The 23,132-nt window shown below is 44.6% G+C and overlaps 1 protein-coding gene across 1 annotated transcript in view; it reads left to right on the top strand.

Moving 5' to 3' along the window:
• Positions 1–23,132, top strand: part of capn15 (calpain 15) — a 38,644-nt gene that overhangs the window by 7,196 nt on the left and 8,316 nt on the right. Inside the window, exons 2-7 of the mRNA XM_078278796.1 lie at positions 8,494–10,132; positions 14,139–14,347; positions 16,161–16,344; positions 18,428–18,651; positions 20,227–20,352; positions 21,910–22,062. Of these exons, the coding sequence (XP_078134922.1) occupies positions 8,516–10,132; positions 14,139–14,347; positions 16,161–16,344; positions 18,428–18,651; positions 20,227–20,352; positions 21,910–22,062 (2,513 nt within the window). The 5' untranslated portion in view covers positions 8,494–8,515. The remainder of the gene's footprint in view (positions 1–8,493; positions 10,133–14,138; positions 14,348–16,160; positions 16,345–18,427; positions 18,652–20,226; positions 20,353–21,909; positions 22,063–23,132) is intronic.

Below are 23,132 nucleotides of genomic sequence, written 5' to 3'. Positions count from 1 at the left end.
TCAGCTTGGAGACTGCATGAACAGTCTTGTTCTTTGGTAATTTCAATTCGTTTTCATCCAGCGGCAACCCATTGACTTTGGGAAGTGCTTCTGTGCACTGAATCAGTACCTTAACTGTAAAGTTTTACTCAACAATAACAACCCACTCAGCAGACAAAGATGTACAACAGAGGTGTAGTTGTGTGAGCTGCGATTATCAACTTTAAAATCAATCAATCTTTTTTCCATTTTAATTGCAGCACAATGCAGTTTTCCCAAAGCCCATTACTGTGTAAGTCAACAATGTGACTGTATTTCATTATCTCTCAGCCCCATAGTGCTTCAAGGGTTTCATTGTACGTGGCCTTTGGAACCTTTAAAGTTAGTGTCTGCTCACTCCCGAGTCGATCCCAGTGTCTCCGCTGTCCCAGCATGATGGATGATGGCGTTTATCGCAGCTCCATTCCACTGGCTCTCCTCCCTTTTAATTGGATTAAAACGGGTCCGCTTGGATTCAACCAGCATGGTCACTGGCCGTGTTTATGTCTGAATTATTTCAGCACGTCCTTCCCGGCTATTGCCTGTCCGGTGAAGACAGGGCCTCGTCAGGACAGTCCCCAAGCCACCAGAATAGATTTGGCATGCAGGCTTTGTCTCACAGTGTGGCTTTCTTTGGAAAACAGAGCATTGATGCGGCAAGAAAAACTAGCCTATTGGCACTGCAACTGACATGATTCCAGATCCCCTCCCACTCTTGTTGCCATGGAAATCTGTAGCATATGTTCAGTAACCTAATTCACTTGGTCCCTAGATAAGACCACACATGGTAACCTGGCAGTCTCACACAGGAAGAAACGTGCTGGCGAACTGCACCTCTGGAGGAATACCATTACCATACCAGTGTTTAGTGATGAGCTAGAGAAACCTCGAGGCAAGTGGTCTGCCTTCAAGGGTTGGATTTGTGTCCTAAACAGGAAGTTAAACTCCACTCTGAGCTGCCTGTCTGAGAAGATTGTGTCAGCAGTGCTCCTGCCCTCCAGGTTTGGGTGCCCACAGGAACTTCAGATTCCGTAAGCACAGCAACGGCGGCAGCAGCACCGTGCCCCTGCCATCTCTTCCCCTTCTTCCTCCCTGACTCTGAAGCTTCCTGCCAACTTCCTGCATGCTCTCGCTTTGCCTCGTGCTACTGATGTCTGCTGAAACCCAGTCAGACAGTTTCCTCTGTTTAAAGATTCAAATGTCTGAAGCTGTCTCCACCGTTGACAGATTCACTCATCAAAAATGAGCACTGGTCGTGAAATATTCACTGAGGGCACAGCTAGAGGTCAGAAGCTACTATTATTCTTTCTTCCTTTCCCCTCTTTTGACCAGTATTTGCATTCTTAGTATCATCAGTCACTTATGGTGCTTTTCCATTACATGGTACCTGCTCGACTCGCCTTTTTTGGTTTTCCATTACGGAAAAAAAAGTCCCTGGTACCTGCCAACAGGTACTTTTTCAGTACCACCTCCATCGAGGTTCCAAGCGAGCTGAGCCGATACCAAAAGGTGACGTGAAAGCGACCTGAACAAACCCGCCATTTTTAAATAGCTTAGCCAGCTATGGTGTTTTTTTTTGCTGCCTCCAGCTTCATTTGAAACAAAATGTGTCTTCTGGCTGTGGCAACAACAACACACCTTTGACATTCTGTGTGTGTGTCGCGTTAGGTCACGGCAGTTTCCTGCGGTGCGGCTATGACGATCAGCCAAGCTCGCCTCACGCATGAGGCGGTACTAAATCTGCAATTGAAAAAGGAGGACGGGGCACCGCGGCCGAGCCGAGTAGAGCTGGTACTAGCAGTGGAAAAACGCCATTATTCAGGAGAAAAGATTGTTAGTCCACATCTTTTTTTCGAAAATGGTTACTGGGTTATGAGGCCGTGATCATAAGGTGTGTGATCATCTGGGTCATGCTTGCATATAAACAACAGCATAAAAAGCATAACCAGACTCAGATGCATGGCATTACCCTGACACATAACCTTTACACAACAACACCCCTGTTTGTTACAGCATCACACCCTTCTTGTGATATTCCATTTTCGTATAGCCTCAGCAACGTTTACTGGAGATATGTCTCGGCCTAAGGGCACTTTTTCAAAAGACCTTTTGTCTAAATTGCTCTGGAGTCTTTGTGCCAACACAATAACATTTTATGAATCTATTCGGTCTCAAAATGTCTCATTTAAAAGTGTCCTGCTCAATGTCAGTGCATCAAAACTTCCCCAATTATCTTGTTGTGCTGTCCCGTGACTAAGGCTTCGCTGTCACGTCAGAGTCTCAGCACTTCACAGTAGAAACTCTTTGTCACACCGCCTCAGATAAGTTGCAGTCATTGGCTCAGCTCCATCAAGTTTATTTTAGCGAATTAGCTTAATTTTGGAGACCTGTCAGGGTTGAGTAATGAGTCACATTCATGTCACAACATATTATCTGGCAGATAGGTTGTTACAGTTAATCCTTAAGCCTTTGACCCTGAAGAAAAACATTTTTAAGTGAAAAGATTGCTCTAATCTCGCAAGCAAGAAGAATCCCACAATTAAGTGATAAACAACGTTTTGCCAGTAAAACTGCTGCAGACAGACTGCACACATTACTAAAAGGGTGAAATAAATTCTCTGTCGGTTTCCTCAAGTCTGGTAAAGAATGGGTGAATGTGCTGATCTAATCCCTGTCACTGAAGTGTTCTGGGTGTGTTCAGATGCAGCAGAATGTTTCAGCATTCATTATCCTTTTTTCTTTTTCTTTTTTTCACAGCTTGTCCGATCCAGTGGCATTTGGCCTCTGATAAGTCTCATTTTTAAATAGCAAGCTGTGCTCGGTTAAACAAGAATCACCACTCAGGTTGGCATCACCATTCTGTTTGCTAGTGATGTTTGCGTGGATGACGTAAAAAAAAACAACATAAAAAGCGCAAACCCTGGGTAATTCCCCAGCAGCTGGTCGTTACGACAATCACTCCCTGCATCCCTGTCACTTCTAGGGGTTGCAGCTATTAAACAGGCTCCTCATCAAGGGCACAATAACCAAGACCTTTTTCTAACATAAACATTTTATAAGATACGGTATCTACGCCTCCAGCTATCTCCCTGCGTTCACTCAAATCTGCACCTGTAAATATTTATCAGAAGAGTGACTCACTTTTATTTGTGTGCGTGTGCGCGTGCACGGCTGCGGCTGCAGTCAGGCTATTTATTCGGCTTCACACAGCCTGTTAGTAGTCGCGATATTAGTCATCAAGACTTTGAATATAAAATTAAATCCATTATCAGCAGATAAAGTGTAGCATGTTTAAAGATGAAAAGGTTATAATAGCTGACTAACAAAATGTAAAAAGCTATTACAATGTAGGCCTTAATACCTTATGTAAACATCAATCCAGTGAATTCATTTAGGTGGATTCAAAACATTGTAAAGATAACACTGAGGCTAGCAGTGATTACTGGATGAGAATTAGTTTTGCAGCGTTAGCATGGAGGCAATATAGTTTTTGATTATTTGCAGTATTGATTACCCTATTGATAATTAATTAGGCTTAATTGACTCCACGTGAGCGTCTTATAATTGCTTTAACCTGCAGCCCAAACATTTAACTACTAATGATCTAAAAGTTAAAATAGGAGAAGCTGTCGCCATGTTTAATGATAAATCAATCGTTAAAACCGATGATGTTAGAAGACATATTTTCTTACAGTATTTATCTGCTGTGCAAAAGTCTAAGCAGTAGCTATCCAACCACTGATGAGCTAGTTTGCTAAGTTGAATTTACTAAGAAAATACTTTAAATTGTACAAATAAACACCACAACACATGGGTTAGCTTGCAGCTGTGTACTGTACAAGCTTCAAGTAGTGATGCATGTTATGAGTCCGTTTTTTGTCTGTCAAGTACGTTCTCAAACCAGGAAGTTCACTTGGTATGTTGCTCTCAGATACACAAAGCATGTACACATACACAAGATACGATGTGTGGAAGTGTCATTTAATGATTAGTTATCAGTCCAAAGGGCAACAAGAGTATAGAGTAGACAGTATGTTGGGTTACGGCATTCCCTGTGGTTATTTGTGTTTACAGTCAAGGCTTTGAGAAACCATTTTTGTTTTGCAAAATTTTGAAAGCACAGCCTGTCACAAGAAGAACTGTCATGGAAACCCTGTGTAGCACTGACTGACTGTGTGCTAACAGACAGGCCATGTGTTATATAATATCTGTGAAGTGCTGACTGACTCTGTTTGTGTGTTAGCTTAGTCTAATGTCAGAATGAATTCATCAGACAGCCAGTTAAGTGTTTGAATTGTTGAGAAAGAATAAATAGTATGACATTTTTGTTCTTATGGTGTTCTTTAATTATTAATCATGTTTTTTGTTTTTAGATTAGAATGGAACCAAAGACATATATGTACCGAACAGTACAGTACATTAGATACAATATCACCTGATGATGATAATATAACAAAAATAGAACTGATATTTTAAAAATAGTTGAATGTGAGTGTATATAAGCAGTTTAGGCTTATCGCCATGTTTAATCATCGAGTAAATTGTCAACGGAACACAAAAATTCACATGTTAACAGCCACGGCTACTGCTATCCTGGTGACGATCAGTTTGGGGGTGATGCTTGTCTTTGTGTTGAGTGTATAAAGCAGGTACGCTCTGCCCCAGTGGCCAAAGAAAGGCACCGCGCTTTTCCCCCCCAGGGCCTAGGCTCAGGGCCAACAACAGAAAGGCAGTGCTAATGACTGTCGCACAAGAGCCAAATGTCTCACAGCGACGCAGGAAGAAGCTGGTGAGACTCAGTTCACTTGATCTCGCAATCCAGTTCAGTATGTGGAACGAATCCAAGTAGCAAGTCATAGGTGGCCTACACAGTCATCAGTGCTTTTGTAGTTTATCTAACGTTAGCATTTCTTAAAGCCTTACTGACCCATTTTACATCCAGGATTATGACATTCTGTATCTCTCTCTCTCACAAGACGTCCTTACTGACTCCTCAGTTGTGGCAGTTAGTTAGGCTTTTTCCACCCACCATGAATTTACCAGTTTGCTTGTTTTCACCGAGCGCTGTAGAGCTCTCACTCCTTGTAATAGTCTGCTGAAGTGCTCTATGATTGTCTTACACCCAGTGATGCATTAAAAATTGGCCAGGGATCATTGATGCTCTTACTTAAATTAATTTAGACTAGGAACAGGTACTTTATGGGCAGCAGGCAACATTGAGGGCCTCATTGCAGGTATATGTGTTTTCTAGAGGCAGGTGAGGTCTCTTCTCTCTCTCTCTCTCTCTCTCTCTCTCTACTATAAGCTATTGGCTACTCGCCCAGGTCTGCGACACTGAGGAGCTGAAGTGGGTGCTTTTAGAGCAGCTCCTCTGAGCACAGGGCCAAGGACAAAAGGTGTGTGAGTGAGTGTGTCTTTGTGTGTGTGTTTGTGTGTGTGTATACGTGTGTTTGTGCACACTCCTGTGAGTGGAGCATGTACACGGAAAGCAGCCTTTTATGTAGGGTTCAGGGATCACAATCTGTCGTGGTTCATTGTCTGCTGCAGGCATGTTCTGTACATACAATGGTGTGTGTGCTCACTCAATATGCACTCACAATGCATCATTTTAATTGATAGTTTTAGATGAATAGTTGTAGTTGTTCATCATACGTTACATGTAATAGGTGTTGTGCTTACAGCTGATAATAACGAGATAATTAAGCTAGATATTAAAAATTGCTCGCGAGGCAGATCACTTCAATGAAAAGCTCGTACCTCGGCTGCTGCAGACAATAACATAATGAATTTGCAATCCCTCTGCTCCGTAAAGAACCAAATCAGTTGCTTTGACAAAGTCTCCGTGTGGCTGACACTGTGACTTTGCTCTCTCGCTTGAGATGAAAGAGGTCTGACAGTTATATAAATGGCCACAGGGAAAAAACTGTCATCAAACATGAGGTGTTGACACTTGCTGCTGTTGTTGTCGTTGTCTTCATTGCTGTTTGCTGCCTTCAAATAGGCAGGCTTTTGGAGAGCTGAGCACGGGCCATCAGTGCTAGCATGGGGCCGCCACTTAATTCAACCACATTAACCTAAACTGAAGGGTGGGTGATGGATTGTAGTCTGAGGACACAGCACATGTTGTTTGGGGTGGTTAGAATATTTTCAGAGCATAAGCAACTAAATCATTATTTTTTTTTTTTTAATTCTTACTCAGTGACTGATACTGTTAATGTTTAAGGTCAAGAACACTTATGATTGCATAGATAACAGGGGGACATGGCAGATAGTACTGTGGGATGAAAGACAAGCAAAAGATTGAAGACTGATCTCTTTGTGTGTCTTCACAAAAAGTGTGTTTTACTCATTTTGCTTATTGTTATCATTGGAAGGCTATGTTTCCTCCTCACTCAGTGGGCCCTGGTTTATGTTGGAGTGCTGACTTCAGCTCAGGACAGTGAATGCAGTGCTAATAGCTCCTGACATAAAGCACCGGGACTTCTACTTCTATACTTTTGCTGCCCTGGAGCTGAGGACACACACAAACTAAGGCACAAATATAGTTGGACAATATAACAAACAACTATGCTATCTCTACAAATAGATATAGCTCCATGCCTGCATACAAACAAGCGCATACACCCAGCGGCAAGGACCTACACACACAAAGACACCACAAGAAGCGCTTAGCGTCCCTCCCTGCTGTTATTCTCCTCCTTACCTTAGGGAGGAGAGTTGACGAGAGGAGAGGACAGTGTGCTGGGAGCCAGAGTTTTCTGTAAGAGGTTCCCCTGAGTTCTGATGATTCCCCTGGTTTGAAAGGGTTTAATGGAGTTGAACTGAGGGCTATTAACCGGCCAGGACACATGGTGCTGCAGTGGAGGAGAGCAGGACCTTAGGCTGGCCAACCAGCAGTCACACTCAAGACTCCTCTATACTTCATCACTGGAATTAAAATTTCAAATGGACTGTGAAGTTGTTTTTTCAATTCCCTAATTTAAACCGATGAAGGATTATCAGAATATGTGTTTCCATAGGGAGTATAGACATTTTGCCAATAGCCACAAACCAATCTTCCCCATAAAATCATGTGTAAAAGCAGCCTTTGATTTGGGCATAGTTCTCCAACCAAAATATATTAACATGGGATAAATGTGACCAGATCCACAAGCGGTCATTTTGTGGGCAACATCTGTACCACGAGATCAATGTGAAGAGCATTGCAGAATTCTAGCTCTTAGCACTTTACTCTCCACTACCCTGCAATTCCCACATTACCATCTCTGTGTTGTCGTTCACACATGAGCAGCTTGAGTGACAGTGACATTTATGGGCTTGTCCGGGGAGCAACCTTGTCCCTCCCTTGGGGGCGTCCCTCTCCAAACCCCCCCTTGCTCTGTGGAGGTATCCAACTGCGCTGCTTCCTCTCCCAAAGCCCCTAATATACCCACTATCAATAAGTCAGATTGACTGACCTGCAGGCCCACAGAATGAACTGTACATACAAGGCAATCGACGATAACACACTGCTTTAGGCTTATGTGTAGAAGATCGAAATCAATTCAGTAGCCTGACTAGATACATTATTTGCTCCCAATGCTTCTGAATTAAAACTGTCTACAATTCATTTGTTCTCCTCTCCTCACATTTCCCTCGGCACTGTTTACATCACTGAAGTCCAGTTAAAGATGTCAGTAGTATTTGTTTTTAAATTGCTTTAAATCCAGGGGTATGAATCCTAAGTCCTAAGTGCTGCCAGTATTAATAGACTCATGCATTCAAAATGTATTAGGAAATTCATTTGGGAATGGGATTGACGTGACCTTAAGTTGCCCCCATCTACCCCGCATTAGCATTCCCAGAGTAAAAAGGGGAGAGAAGTGCTAATATTAAGTGGAAGAGACCCCACGTGTATTTTCCATTCTAATAAGTGTCAGTCAGGAGGACTGAAGAAACGCTTTCCTTGGTATTCTGAGGCAGTAGCAGCATCCTCTCCTCTGGCTCCTCCTCTCTATGTGCTGTCTTCCTGGCTCTAATCATGTGGCCATTGTGTATGGATTTACTGCCCTCAGAGCCCCCAGGAGGGAGATTTGATTTTCCCCCTGCACTGGCTAATCTTTCCCTCTCACACTATTTTTCCTTTTCTAATTCTGCCTGTCTCTCCTCCTCTTGCAGTCTCCCATATTTTTGCTGTCCTCCTCTCTTTAGATAATTACACTGGAAGCATGTATTCATTCTCTGGCTTTGTCATAATTTTGACACTTTCTGACTCCATCTAGCTTCTATATTTTCCTTTTCTGTTTACTTTGCTCCACCAAGACAACGCTTAAACATGGCTCAGAATATTGGTGACTGAAATGGCTCACATGATTGAACAGTGACATACTTAATATGCATGTATTATTGCTTAGCAATTACAGTTATATGGCAGAATGTATTACTGACTCATTTGGTTGTTGAATTGGTTTTGACTCAATGTTTTCTGTTTTCCAGCCACTCTCACTCTCCTGGCTCCATGGCAGCCGCGGTGCGAGGCAGTGAGTGGTCATGTGGACGCTGCACCTTCCTAAATGCCGGCGCAGCACCACGCTGCTCCATCTGTGAGGCACCACGCCAGAAACCCGACCTTAACCAGATCCTGCGGCTGAGCAGCACTGAGGAGCATCGCTGGGCCTGTCCCCGCTGTACGCTCAACAACCCCCAGGGATCTGGAGCCTGCACTGTCTGTGGCTTCGGACCATCCCCTGCCACTCACACACCCCCTACAACCACCATAGCTGCCACTGCCAACGGCCTCCCGTCTACTCCGATTGAACCCCCAACACCTACAGTCACCCCTACGGTTCTACTTGAGCCCCATGGACAGCATCCAGCTAAGGAGGAAGTGCTGCGTCGGTCTGAGAGCAACGGGGAGGTGTGCGGCCTGGATGTGCAGCACTCGGGCTGGGCTTGCCCTCGCTGCACACTTCACAACACACCTGTAGCACTGTCATGCTCAGCCTGTGGTGGGCCCAGGAAACTGTCTTTGCCTAAAATCCCCCCTGAGGCACTAGTTGTGCCTGAGGTGCGAACACCTGTGCTGGGGTTTCCTGTTCACACAGCAGGGGCTGTCCCGCTACTTATAGACCTAACGGATGACTCTCCCCCAGCCTCTTCCTGTGATCCTCAAGAATCACCCCATGTCTCCTCACTGTCCAGTTCCTCCCCTTTTACTACTTTTTCATCCCTCCAAAACAACCCAGTGCCTCGCAGCAGGAGAGAGGTGCCCCCGCCAGGGCGCCCACCAAACCCTGGCACCAACACTCCAAGCCCCACCTCCCCTTCAGCAGCCGGTGTGCCACCCCAGCCAGGCCCACAGCGGCCAGCCAAGCCCAAACATGCCCAACCCCAGGAATCTTCATACCCCAGCAAGCGCCTCAGTATCTTGGAAGAAGAAGATCCTCAGCACCACCCACTGATCCCCCACCTCCCTGTTGCTTCCACAGCTGCCCCAACCTGGAAGTGCCCTAGCTGCTCATTGCCCAACCCAGGTAACTCGTTTAAGTGCGACACCTGCCGCTCATCACGGGCTGGTGCTGACCTCATTGACTTGGTAGGCTGTGAGACGGTGCGATTTACTCCGGCCAGCCCCTCCAGCCCAGACTTTAGCACGTGGGCTTGCTCCAAGTGCACGCTGCGCAACCCTACCGGATCCGCCAAGTGCTCAGCCTGTGGTTCTTCCAAGTTGCATGGCTTTCAGGAGCAGCAGGTGCCCCTGCCCCGCTGCTGTACACACTGTGGCACTGCATCATGCTCCTGTATACCTTCCTCATCCTCCTCGGGTCATAAAACACGGAAACAGGTCCGGGGCTACCCTTCCTCCTCTTCTGCTATTGCGTCTTCTACTTCCTCCTCCACCTCATCTAGCCTTCAGGAGAAGGTAGGACAGTGGAGCTGCCCAGCATGTACGCTGCTCAATGACATCAAGGCCAAGAACTGTGCAGCATGCCACACACCGCAGCAGTACCTCACCCTTCGCAAGGTGGTTAAGCCTCTGAAGAGGAGGGAGAGCATGCATGTAGAGGCCCGTCGACGAAATGATGAGGGCGAGGCCAAGGAGCTTTTGGAGAACATAGTCAGCTTCTGCAGAGAGGTAAGAGAAAAATGTGTTGTAGCTGGGAAACACTGGAAAACACTTTCTGTCTGCTTACTTCGATGTGCACTGCGTCACAGGGTGCACAGTACCCTCATTGTAATTCCTCTTTTTATTATGGCTCTGGCGTTGTTCCCACTCACTCAATCTCTCTAATTTCAGAGAAATGCTAATAGGCTTTGTCATTGCCTCTGTTTGCACTTGCTTCGTTAGCTGAGTTTTAAACAGCCAGCAGATACAGAGCGCCTCATACTGTATCCAGACTATAACCTGCCTTCAGTCACAGAGAAATCACATCACTACATTAAAAAGTCTGTTTCAGGACTGTAACTCTTGTAACAGGAGGCTCTAATAAGTCCAGTTTTATTGTTTGTTTAGATTAGACTGATTGAATATTGTTGTTTTTAATGCTGACAGTAATCCAATACATAATGATGCATTTTACTCACTGGAGCACCTCTGCATTTAATATTCACAGATCAAGAAGACTTTGAGATCAATTGTGTCATTCATGAGCCCCGATTGGTCTGATTCACAGTGTCATAGCTGCTTGGAGACAACGAGATGTCTTCCCTAGCAACCCCAGTTGAGATGTGACAAACGTTTATGTTGCTTCTTTGTATCACACCACTTCATGCTCACCTTCTCTGCAATACTGGACCTTATGGCCTTGGTATACTTGTTTTATGTTGTCATGGATATGCTTCTCAGGGCTGTCAAAAGTGTTCATTTTAGACCATTTGTGAAGAATGAGACAAACTTGATTGGACTAATTTAACCTTGTTAAACGTGGGCATTTGCAGGCTTTTATTCTCTGAATTTATTTGGGTGTCTCAGGCGTGCCCACTTACTACACTGGCATGGCACCTATCATGCTCTGTTTACAATAGCATGAAGTGTGCTTTAGAATGCACTATTAATGGCTTCTTTGAAAGGCTCATTGCTGCGAGTGTGGGAGGGAAGTTGGCTCAGTAGGAAGGAAGGATATCGGAGATCCCTCATCCCCACCTTCCCCTCCTCTTTTCCCAATTTTTTAAACTAGTCTTTCTTTTATCATCTTTCCTTTTCTCTTTTGCAAATATTTTAGGCCTTGCTCTCTCTAGCTCTGCCCCTCTGCGCTCTTCAAAGTACCTTCCCCTCTCCATCTCCTTTTTATCCGTCTCCCTCCATCACATCTATCCCCACTCTCTCATTCTGTTTTTTTCCCTCTTCTCTGCTAATATCTCAAAATATGCTTTCCCCTTGCTACCCACTGCACCCCATCCACCCCCATCCGACCCTCTCCACACGACTGCACTCAATTCTCCAGTGTAGCTGTGTGTGTGTGTGTGTGTGTGTGTGTGTGTGTGTGTGTGTGTGTGTGTGTGTGTGTGTGTGTGTGTGTGTGTGTGTGTGTGTGTGTGTGTGTGTGTGTGTGCTAAGGTGAACAAAGGGGCTGGCCTATTTTTAGCAGCAGAGCTGAAGAGGAGAGGAGCAGAAATGATCTGCTTTCCTATAGCGAATGTAATCGGTAACGGCATCAAGTGCTGAAGCTCAGTTTTAGTGGTCAGAGAGATGAACGGGTGTAGAGCTGGTAAGCAAGAGGAGCTAGTCTTTCTATCACTGTCAAGGCGTTAACACTTGGCAAGCACCGAAACACCCGTGGTGAAAATGTAATAATGATAAAGCTTTTGGTTTACGCTGTTACAAGGTGCGAGGGCAGTCTGAAGACACAAATACAGTGAAAGTTTCATGTTTAGTTAAGATTTTGCATTATAGCAGATTGTGTTGCTGATGAAATATACTGTATGTGTTACTGGAGAGTTTGTCCAGATTGCAGCAATTATTAAAGACCAAAACTAGAGCTGGAGTCATAGTGTAAGAAATATTATTCTCTCTTCAGCTCAGTGCAGTTAGTTTCTTTTGCCTCCTTGCCTTTCTACTCTCCTTGATTGGTTTGGAGAGCGAGAGGTGTGTGTGCATGATGCCAGTGCCCCAGAGCGTGTCTGCTTACTCACAATGCCAGACGAGTAAACGCTACTAACAGCCATCAGCGCCGCTCGTGAACTGTAAAACCCAGCATGGCTGGAGCGGGTTCCTCTGTTCCCTCTCCATGTCACCCTGTGGGGGTGCAACAAAAAGATGCTACATGGCAACATATTGACTTTGATTTGTTTTAGTTTCCTTCTTTAGACCCCTCTTTATGCTACTTGTTTGTTTTTTAGCCACACTTATGATTTTATCTGGGGTTTGCTTGTTTGATTGTAAGTTCTGTGTGTATTACGTATTACGTGTGGCACTTTGAAATCCAGCTCTATAGTTCCCTGTCATCACATTTTCATAGATCAATAGGTTGTCTGTACCACGTAGATATCTAGCTACAAGCTTACAATCCTCAAAAAAGGCCTCTTATGATTGCCAGTTTTCTTAGCTCAGCGCTGAATTGGCTGATTGTGGTCTAATTTGCATGCTGGCATGTGCCCAGTGATAGAATCAGAGACAGCAGCACCAGGTTCACTCGATGAGGACAGTCAGCTAGACTTACGCTGGCTGACGTCACAACACAGCAACCTGAAAAACAGGGGAATGCCTTTGTCCTTGCACAATCCAAATGTGTAGTAGTTTCCACCTTGGTACTAATGTTATATCTTATTTCATACAGGCCTATCCTATTTTAGATAGCTTTGTATTTTTTCATCACTGTTATATGAGAGGTGAGTGCTACATGATGCTCAGAACCATCTTGGCATTCTCACGTTAGTGTACAGTAGCTATATATATATATATATATATATATATATATATATATATATATATATATATTCCCAAATGATGATGTTTGTGTAATATTTGAGATGAGAGTGCAATACAAGTATTTCTGTGCTTGTTTAGAGCAGTGTAGTTCTGTTTATGGACCGACTGTGCTCCGAGTTACGTTAGTTAGAAGTGCAGTCTCTGTATGTGTCCAGGGCCAAAGCATTCCCCCCCACCTCTGTGGTAAATCCACATGGACCCCTAAGCCCACACAATAAAAGCCAGCACAAGGGTCACACATAAGCCAGTGAGCTACAGAATCGGTAAGCTACACGGAGACCTCGGATGGCCTGGGTGATGAGGCGGCGTTAAAGTGAATCTGTCTGGTAGCTAATGCTGCTTCGAGACTACAGAATTGGATTGTGGGGATGGCGACTAATCAATTCGCTTCACTGTGAGCCACCAGTGGGGTGCCCACATTACATCCCCTGCCTGCCTCGCAACACGACTGGCCGAGCCCGCTTTTGACACCACAAATAGGAAACCGGATAGGGTTGCGTGTGTGGCTGTTGGCCCTCTCAGGTTTGTGTACAGGAGAGTTTTAGATAGGCAGATAGTGTGTCAGATTGGGTGTCTTGATCTGTTAATGTATCCATGTAGTCCGGGTCCTGTGTACAGTAGAGAGGCAGCTACATTTCAGAGTGTTAAAATCCAGTGTGTCATTTTAAATGCTCGGTGCTCTGCAATGAATGTGTCAGAAAGTGAAGCGTTTGAAATGTTTGAAAGGGATTTGCATTTGTGTTCTGTACCCTGGCTGCTACATGGCACCACATTTGGTCTCCTGCTGTGCAGATGGAAGTCATTCATCCTGCCACATGACTAAATGTGGAAGGCAGTAGTTTGTCCTTGTTCCACCCCAAATCCAGGGCTCATGTGGCAGCCTGTAGTGTCCTGTATTAATCATCCACCTGCAAAATATGTCACATCAGAAATGCAGGGAAGAGATTAACGGTTAGTCCTCAAAGCTCCAAAGTGTCCTTCAGGCTTGCATTATGTGCTTGAAAAGCTTTATTTTGAAGTTCTCTCATCAACTCCTTTAAGCATGATTTAAAAATGGGGTTTCAAGTTTTTATATCATTTGTTTTCTTCTAAAAAAGTGTCTTTTTAAATCTATTTTAAATGGAAGTTAACATTTGAACAGGTTCAGTCGTCTCACCCCTTTGTCTCTCTATCTCTTTTCCTCTCCACCATCTCCCTCTCGTCCCCCGTTCAGAACACCGTGAACTTTGTGGATGACAGTTTCCCCCCGGGACCTCGCTCTGTGGGCTTCCCCGAGGGCGACAGCGTCCAGCAGCGAATCAAAAAGTGGCTCCGCCCCCACGAGATCAACTGCAGCAACTTTAAAGACCGAGGTGTCAAGTGGTCCGTCTTTCGCACGCCACGGCCCTCTGACATCCTGCAAGGCCTGCTCGGGAACTGCTGGTGAGCTGTCAGAACCACACAGGACACTAATCAGTCTAGATAGCTTGGAACAATCTAGAGACAGAGCATTCATATACGAAAAAGGTAGGAAACGCAAGGAAGTCTGCCCTGATTAATGTTTCAGCCCAGGACAAACCAGAGTAGTAGTTTTTGCGTGCGTGCGTGTGTACGAGTTGCCTTCTGCCATCTTCCTCCACACACAAGAAAGAACAGTCACAAAGTTGTCCCAATACGACTTTTCGCTTCATCACCAGCACACAGCTTATCAAAAATAACCCTCCCCATAGCTGAATCCTCTCACTCACGACAGTGAAGCCCTAATTTGTCTCTCTAACTCTCTCTCTCACTCACTCACACTCTCACACACACACACACACACACACACACACACACACACAGGTTTGTGGCACTATCTTTGTGGGGACCCGTCATTGACATAATGCATTCCCTAGCCCCTTACCCTAACCTTAACCATCACAACTAAATGCCTAACCTTAACCCTCACCCTAACCATAACCTAATTCTATCCCTAATCATACAACCAAGGTTTAACCCTCAAACAGCCCTTTAAACTTGTGGGGTCCAGCATTTTGGCCCCACAAAGCTGTCGGGACCCCACAAGTATACTGGACTCCTGGTTTTTGGACCCCACGAATATAGTTAAACAAGCACACACACACACACACACACACACACACACACACACACACACACACACACACACACACACACACACACACACACACACACACACTTGTCCTAATAAACTAGCAAACAACCCAGCTCCCCGCACCCTTGTCCTTGAGTACAAGCTGACATTAGAGTCACATTATGACACGGCTAATTGGATTTCCATTTGATTCTTTGCAGCCGATTGGTTTTTCATCAGCGGCTGAATGGGCCTCACTCAGCTGCCGCTTCAACAGATGGGGTATAGCTTTGATAATACACATTTCCAACCCCACACAAAGAGTTTGGGTCTTTAAACAGCTGCTGCACTAACTCACATTGATGGCTGGACTCAAAGGGATTTTACTTTCATCAGTAGATAAAGTGACGGTACCAGTGGCAAAAGTAGCAAGTCAGTTTGGGTATTTTTAGTTATGGCATTAAGAAAGGCGTCAGTATGGTGAAATCAGCAGTGAGTCCACAGTGTACTAAGAGAAATATTTTTTGCTCAGCGATTTGTAGCCATTTCGTCAGTATTGTATGATCTCTTTCCACACCTTCAGATGAACTGATGTTCATTTTATAGTATATTAAGTATACTCCTTTTAAGTTGGATCCTCGCGTCCCCAGCCACGCTTCTCTTGTGTGAGAACATTTTCTGATGTGTCTGGATTTTTGATTAACTAATTTCTCTCGCAAGCTAATTAGGGAAGGCGAGCCAGTTTGTCTTTGCTGCAAGGTGAATTAACAGTAATGGGGAGGAAACTAGAAGGCATAGACTCATCAAATGTGATTTATTTTCAATGAAGACAAAAACTAGTTGTAAAAAAAACCTGCTTGAGGTAAATTTTTGAAAAAAATTGTTTTAATTTTACATTTAAAGTCTCGCGTCTGCTTTTTATCCTCTCTGATTGCGTCCGTCAGTCGACATTCCCCGTCTCCGCCTGTCTTTTTCAACTAGAGCGGGCATCCATTCACATCCACCCACCTGTCCGTCACAATCAGCTGATCATTTATGTCCTTGCATTTCCATTTCTTGTCTTGTCTTTTGCTCTGTGTTACAGTCACATCCTCTCATTCGCCCATCTATCCTTCCTGATCCTACATTTCATTTTCTGATTCGTTGAGTTTGATCCTTTTCCAGGTTCCTGAGTGCGCTGGCGGTGCTGGCGGAGCGTCCGGAGCTGGTGGAGAGGGTGATGATCACTAGGACCATCTGCCCGGAGGGGGCCTACCAGGTTCGGTTGTGTAAAGACGGGACGTGGACGACCGTACTGGTGGACGACATGCTGCCCTGCGACGACTATGGCTACCTCCTCTTCTCCCAGGTCAGGCATGAAGAGAGGGCTGAGGGAAGCCCTGGAGGGAGGGATCTAGGGGAAGAAGTAGTCTCGCATTGCCAGACCTTCCTCCACAGCGCTACGGAGGAGGGTCTGGCTAGTTCACATAGCATTATGGGATGGGAGAAAAACAAGCTCTGGTTTATTGACATTTCTTCACACATCACAATCGTCTTGGGCGCTGCTAAGCTCGTCGAGAGAAAACTCAGATTGGACAGATAGTCTAGCTAGCTGTCTGGATTTACCCTGCAGGATTCTGAGGAGCAGTTAACCAGATTCCTCAGAAATCCACCGGAGTTTAAAATTCCAACACAAAGGAAGCAGAAGGAAACGGACGAAAAGACATGCATCTGGCGGAACTTCATGCGGCACAGGAGCAATCCCGGAAGTGGGACGTCGTGGATATAGACTAGGGAAGAAGTAATGGATGAGAAAATAGATGCTCATTGATATTTAGTCAACAAGTGTCAAAGGTTGCATGGACACTGCAGAATAGATAGAGGTTTAGGTAGATATAATGTTTGTCCTCTTCCAGGTCAGAGAAGATAGATAGGTAATACATAAAGATGGCCAAAACAATGTTATCATACAGTAGAGACAATGCAGAATATTCACCCTCTGACATGCTTTTATATTCACTCACACTATTGTTACCCTTAAAGGAACTCCACACATCAAAGTGTGTGTTGGGGAGTACTACTGCATATGTGAAAAAAGCTTTCTGTGGCTCCAGAGATAGCTGTGCAAAGTCTGATAAACGTATCTGTGGAAGACTACAAGTTTTAAAATGAAAACAATCCAGCGGATGTGGAGTTAGAAAGAAGTGATCTTACCCAGCCCACTAGCCCGCTCCTCATCTCTGCTATAGGCTCAAGGCTACATAAGCCGCTACTAGCATAACACTCCTGTCAGCGGTCGAGCGGCATTGTGGGTAATCTAGGCCAGTGGTTCCCAACCTTTTTTCCTTGGCGTCCCCCCACTCATGTCTAAGAAAAGCTCCCCCCCCCCCGAAACCGAAGTTGAGGTAACTCTCGAGATAGAGCCCTACTTTTCTTTTTTGATACAGAGCAGTTATCAGCACTTTTACATTTCTCCGCCATGTGTCATTCATAAAATAGTGATGCTGTGGCAGGAAAAACGAGGATGATAGCAGCTAGCAGCTGACCTGATGACAGCAAGAGTCCCAGGTTAAGAGGTCCCGGAGGTTTGGCCTACTAAGTAGCCTGCCTACAATTTTAAGCGAGAACAAAAATATATAGTTTTCATACAGACTTTTGTATACATTATATATTCTAGTGTATTATCTATCAAATTTTTTTTTTTTTACCTCAACCTCAAACCACATGAAGACTTGCGCACCCCCTGTGATCTTTGCCGCCCCCCTGAGAGGTCCCCGGACCCCAGGTTGGGAACCACTGATCTAGGCCATGCAGCCCATCTTGTTAAAGAAATGCAATGCTAAATTGGTGTGGTGCTCTTCTAAAGGCAGTATATTAGACATATATACTCTCTGATTTATCAGTAAGCAGGGCATCCATAAGTTGCTTTGGGCTATTAGCCTTGGGTCATCAGAATTGCCTCGTCGATGGAGTTGAAGCCTAACATCAGTGTAATTTTAACTATGTCAACTTCAAGCTAATTCATTTTCCAGCTTTTTATCGCAAGCATGTCCCAAAGGACCCCACAGAGGAGGATTGTACCTGGAGGTCTTATAAATCAACAGTCAATTACAGGACAAATGAAGTATTGCATTATGCAACAAATAAAACACTGGGAAGCAACAACAACGCAGAGAGACATACTGAGACATACGTAAAACGTATCATACCTTATTTACATAATGTTGTTAAGACGACCTGGCACTGCCAACCTTACATCTCAAAGTAGACAAGGAAAAACAAAGGTAATAGAAGGACAAAATGTGAAGTGTTCACCTTTCAACATTTGAGTCACAGCCAACAGGTTCAGAGCCAACACAACAAACACGCCATCCTGTTACACGTGAGCTTTTCTCATGACTGAGACATGACTCTCCTTCTTTCTTTCCTCCTTCTCTTTCCCATCACTCCAGGCTCAGAGGAAGCAGTTATGGGTGGCGCTTATTGAAAAGGCCCTGGCCAAACTCCATGGCTCCTACTTTGCCCTGCAGGCAGGGCGCGCCATCGAGGGCCTAGCCACGCTGACGGGGGCGCCTTGTGACTCCCTGATGCTCCAGGTCAGCTCCACCAACCCTCGGGAGGAACCCATAGACACTGACCTCATCTGGGCCAAGATGCTCAGCTCCAAGGAGGCTGGGTAAGAGAAGGAGTGGATCTTCACTGGTCTCACGGTTCGATTCAATTACGATTATCCCATCAACGATTCGAATCGATTCGATATCACGATGCATCACCTCCTAAAAATTATTATATATTGCTACACATGGTTTTCATCAACAAATTCAAGCACTAAGGTGTTACAAAACTACAAACGCGCGGAATGCCAATTAGTAGCATATGCCAGTAATAAAAGAGGTCTGGTAATCAGCACTTTGATATTTGAGCTTTCAAAGCAACATGAGACAACTAGCAGAACTCCAAAAGGGGCAAATTATCTGTTGCCAAACTGCAGGTCCATCTGTCAGAAAACCTGTGATATTATTCAATATATCAAAGGGGAACGGCCTGGAAAATCATGACAAGTGCTGCATCAGCAAAGAAGGAGCATCAGACAGAATATGAAATCAGATTAACAGGTATATATAACTGATATTTGTGTTTCGTTGTTTGTCTGTAACTCTGTGTAGTGCTGCCAAAAGTATGAGATTTTCATTTTAAGCCTCTCCTGGTTAAACAAAGACTAAATAAGTAAAGAAATAATTAACAAGATTAGCCATTCGACGCGAAAGAAGCACAAATGTTGAAAATTTTGTTCTGACCTTTACGTTATCTTTGTTACAGAAAAATGGAATTAAAGGTGCACTATGAGTTCCTGCATGACTTCACTTCTGTTGACGTTCCAAGTAAATACCAAACAAAACAGAGCAAGCTCTCCCCTCCCCCCGTGTTTCCGTAAAGGCCGTTTTACAGTCGCCGCATCCGAGCTTGCGCGGGCCATTTTCACTTCAAAATGATGTAGATCTCGCTGGCGCGCCAGGATTTTAAGTGCACGACCGGAGGGCAACAGGAGGCATGAACAAGCTCGAGGACTCAGAACTCTCAGAGTGACTGCAAGTCTCTCTTGTAAACTTACTGGGTTAAGATGAGTTCTTTTATGGCGAATGAAAGGCGTGATCCGACAAAGTAGGTCATCGAATCAAATCGAAGCATTGACATCAATGCTGCTGCCAGTTCTGCCGTTGTTTACCTTTTTCTTCTTCTTCTAGTCCGTAGAAAGAGCAAAGTCGGTAGCCTTTCCTCAGTAGCAACACCTCTGTTCAGGAGAAGACTGCAGCTAGTTGGAGTATAAACAGTTACGGCGCTCCCGTGACGTCACACTGGCGCCCGACAGGTCGGCTGCGGCTAGCATACCGCACGTTTAGCTGTCATGACTAACTGACAGACTGTCACTAACCCCCACCCCCTCCCCCAACCATCTTGTCGGTGATTGGCTGGAACGTGGTGTTGTATTTTGGTGCACAGCCTATGCCCTAGTGTTTGCTTGACGTTTACGACCCCTGTGTTGTCTCCCGAGACCGGGCTTTTTCACAGTGTATTCAGGGGGCAGGCAGCTAGCGGATCAAGGAGAGATGCCTACGATTTGAGACAAAAATTAAATTGCGCTGCAACCATGCAGGAACTCATAGTGCACCTTTAAGAAATAATTTGCAAACGTTTGTTTCCTGATGCTATTCTAGTGAATCCTACAATGACTGTGTGTTGCCCATGTTAGGTTTCTGATGGGTGCATCTTGTGGAGGAGGCAACATGAAGGTAGACGACACTGTCTATGAGTCTCTGGGTCTGCGGCCTCGACATGCCTATTCCATCCTAGACGTCCGAGATGTCCAGGGTTACAGGTATGAAGGAATGTGAACTAGAGCGATAACCTGCCTCTTGTTCTGTGACTTCTTCTAGTTTCATTGCTTTTCCCCATCCGGATTTCTCTTTGAACATCTATCAATCTGCTATATCTCCCTCCCGTACATCTCTCATGTCTTGGTAACTGAACAGTATAGTAGACTTTTAAGAGAAACATAAAATTAGTGAAACAAATGAAATGACCATCTTTACTAAGCTGCAAACTGTGAGGACATGAATGTCACATTCATTCAATGTGAGGTGACTGACAGTAGGAGCTTTTCCACGGCTCGGATAGGCATGACATTCTCCCGAGCGAATCATCAGTTCAAAAGATTTAACGGCTGCGCTACAAAATATCAGCTTCCTTGATTTAAAAAGTCAAAGGTACAACACTGTTCATAACACAAAAAAAGGGGAGAAGTTAACCGTGACTCCCAACACTGCAGCAACAAAGGAATTTGTGTTTTGTTCACAACTGTAACAACAAAGGATTAGAATTCACTCTTGCTCCCACTTCTCCATAGCAATGCCGGCCAAGGCTCATGGGTACTGTAGTATTTAGAGGCTTGCCGTGCTAAAATCGGATATCTCACAAACGTTTTAAATAGTTAACACTGGAGGCTGTATCATAACCTATTTCATCAAAACATTAGCTGTGAGAGTTCTGTGTTTCTGTGTTAACCAACATATCATAAAAAGACACATTTTAAATTTGGGAATACAAAACGGGGAAAAACACTTTGCAACTCTATACGTGCCATTCCCCTTACAAAATACTTCTCTAAGTTTCCCTTTAATTCCTCCAATCCCTTCTACTTCTCTCATTCATGACTGTTGTAGATTTCATAATCGAAAGCAATGAATCCTACAGTAGGTTTCACTGGCATGGGCTGGTGGGTGTATTTCATGGAAAGAAACATGTCTTAAATATTTTGTTTACTCACACTCTGTGAAGGTGCTTATTGAATGATTCATAGGTTAATGGGTTAGAGGATGAATGCCAGTAGAGAACAGGTGCACGCCAGTTCAGTTTGATCACTTGGATCAGCATTGTGGGTCCACACAATGGAGGCTTCTTCTGTCCTACCTGCGAGAGGAGGTTGTGAGTAGCCGTAAATCCCAGATGTAATTTGCTCAAGAGCTCCACACATCCACTTTAATTTACTGCCATAAAGCAATCCAAGTGGAAGATTGGGCCACAGAAATGAGTTGGAGTCCTCCTGCTAGGAGCCGGAGGAGATGAAAAGCAGCTTGGTAACAGCGAATCACCTGCCCCTTTTTCTTCTTTTTTTTCTTTTTTTGGAAAGTGGGGACTCTCCAATATGGTTTTCCATTATGCCGCTCATGTTTCTCACTGTAGGGAGGAGGCAGTAAAATGAAATGGGTTGTTAAAAAGTAGGCAATGATCCATAAGAGGAGCAATATGAGTCTGCAGAGATGGGGATACCGCGTCAACTGAAAGCTGTTGTCACTCTCGCTGTGTTCTGCGTTTGGCTCTCCCTTTCTGTCCGTCATCTTCCTCCCCTAACTGTCACTCTTTGGCTGCGCTTCAGGTTGCTGCGGCTGCGTAACCCGTGGGGTCGCTTCTCGTGGAACGGCAGCTGGTCGGACGAGTGGGCGGACTGGCCGCAGCACCTGCGTCACGAGCTGATGGCTCATGGCAGCAGCGAGGGAGTCTTCTGGATGGAGTACAGCGACTTTATAAAGTAAGAACCGTGTTTACAGACTATTTAATTGCAATTGTGTATCTGTTTTGGTTTGTTTAGGAAACAGTGGGCTTATTTACCAGCACGGATGCAACCACAATGGCATCACAAAATCTTTAATCCACAAGTTCCTCATTTGTAGCCCATGTACTCACACTTACTTCTTATTGTCCGGAGTTTGTACCTTTAAGGTTGAAAGCACTTAATTGGAAGTCGCTTTGGATAAAAGTGTCAGCTAAATGACACATAATGTAATGTAATGTAATGTAGATGCATATCTCAGATAGTAACTCACTCATTCATTCACTCACTCATTACCAGGTGAGCTTTCTTCCCCCTAGTGGCCACCAGGAGACATGGCAGCCTCTAAAGTAAACGCTGAATTGTAATATTTTGTCAACGTCTTTGACGATAAATCATCATTGCTGTGATTTCTTTCTTTTTTTTGCACTGTACTTTTCAAAGGTGCCTTCACAGTCAATCACTGTGCACACATGATGGATTCACAGATTTGTCTTCTGCTGATTCATTTGAGCCATGGTGGCTGTGGCTGCTAACGCTACACTTGCTTATTCTAAACGCACAACTGTTAGAAATGTAACCTGCATGACTCCCTGTGAGGGGAAAGATCTTCCCAGGACCAGCTGTTAAGAGGAGCAAATGTCAAAGCTAAACAGATGAAATATGTGTATATAATATAATATAAATGACCGTTAACTGTGCCATGATGGACGCACTTGATGTGCTAAAAAGTGTTGGATAGTTTAGTAATCTCATGCCTTTGTGGATTTTGTATTGACACCAAACAAAAGTTTTTGTGTGTCATTGTGTTTTGTTGACAAGTGTGTCATGCACTGGTTCCCACACCATGGTGTTATTATGGAGTTTTTTTGTGTGGTTGCTTTGGTTGCCAAGGATTTGGCATGCAGAGGCTTAGACTTGTAATGGCTGTCAGTGTGTTTTGTCATATTACATTAATCCTGTCATTCAATCACACACAGCATCAAGTATGGTCTGGTGTTTTTCTAGCTGTTTTTGTACATGACTATTTTTTTGGCCAGCAACCTTGT

The sequence above is a fragment of the Sander vitreus genome, chromosome 21 (genome assembly GCF_031162955.1).
Source record: "Sander vitreus isolate 19-12246 chromosome 21, sanVit1, whole genome shotgun sequence".
Lineage (NCBI taxonomy): Eukaryota > Metazoa > Chordata > Actinopteri > Perciformes > Percidae > Sander > Sander vitreus.
The sequence above is the reverse complement of the archived record's forward strand: the minus strand, read 5'-3'. Positions and strand labels throughout refer to the sequence as shown.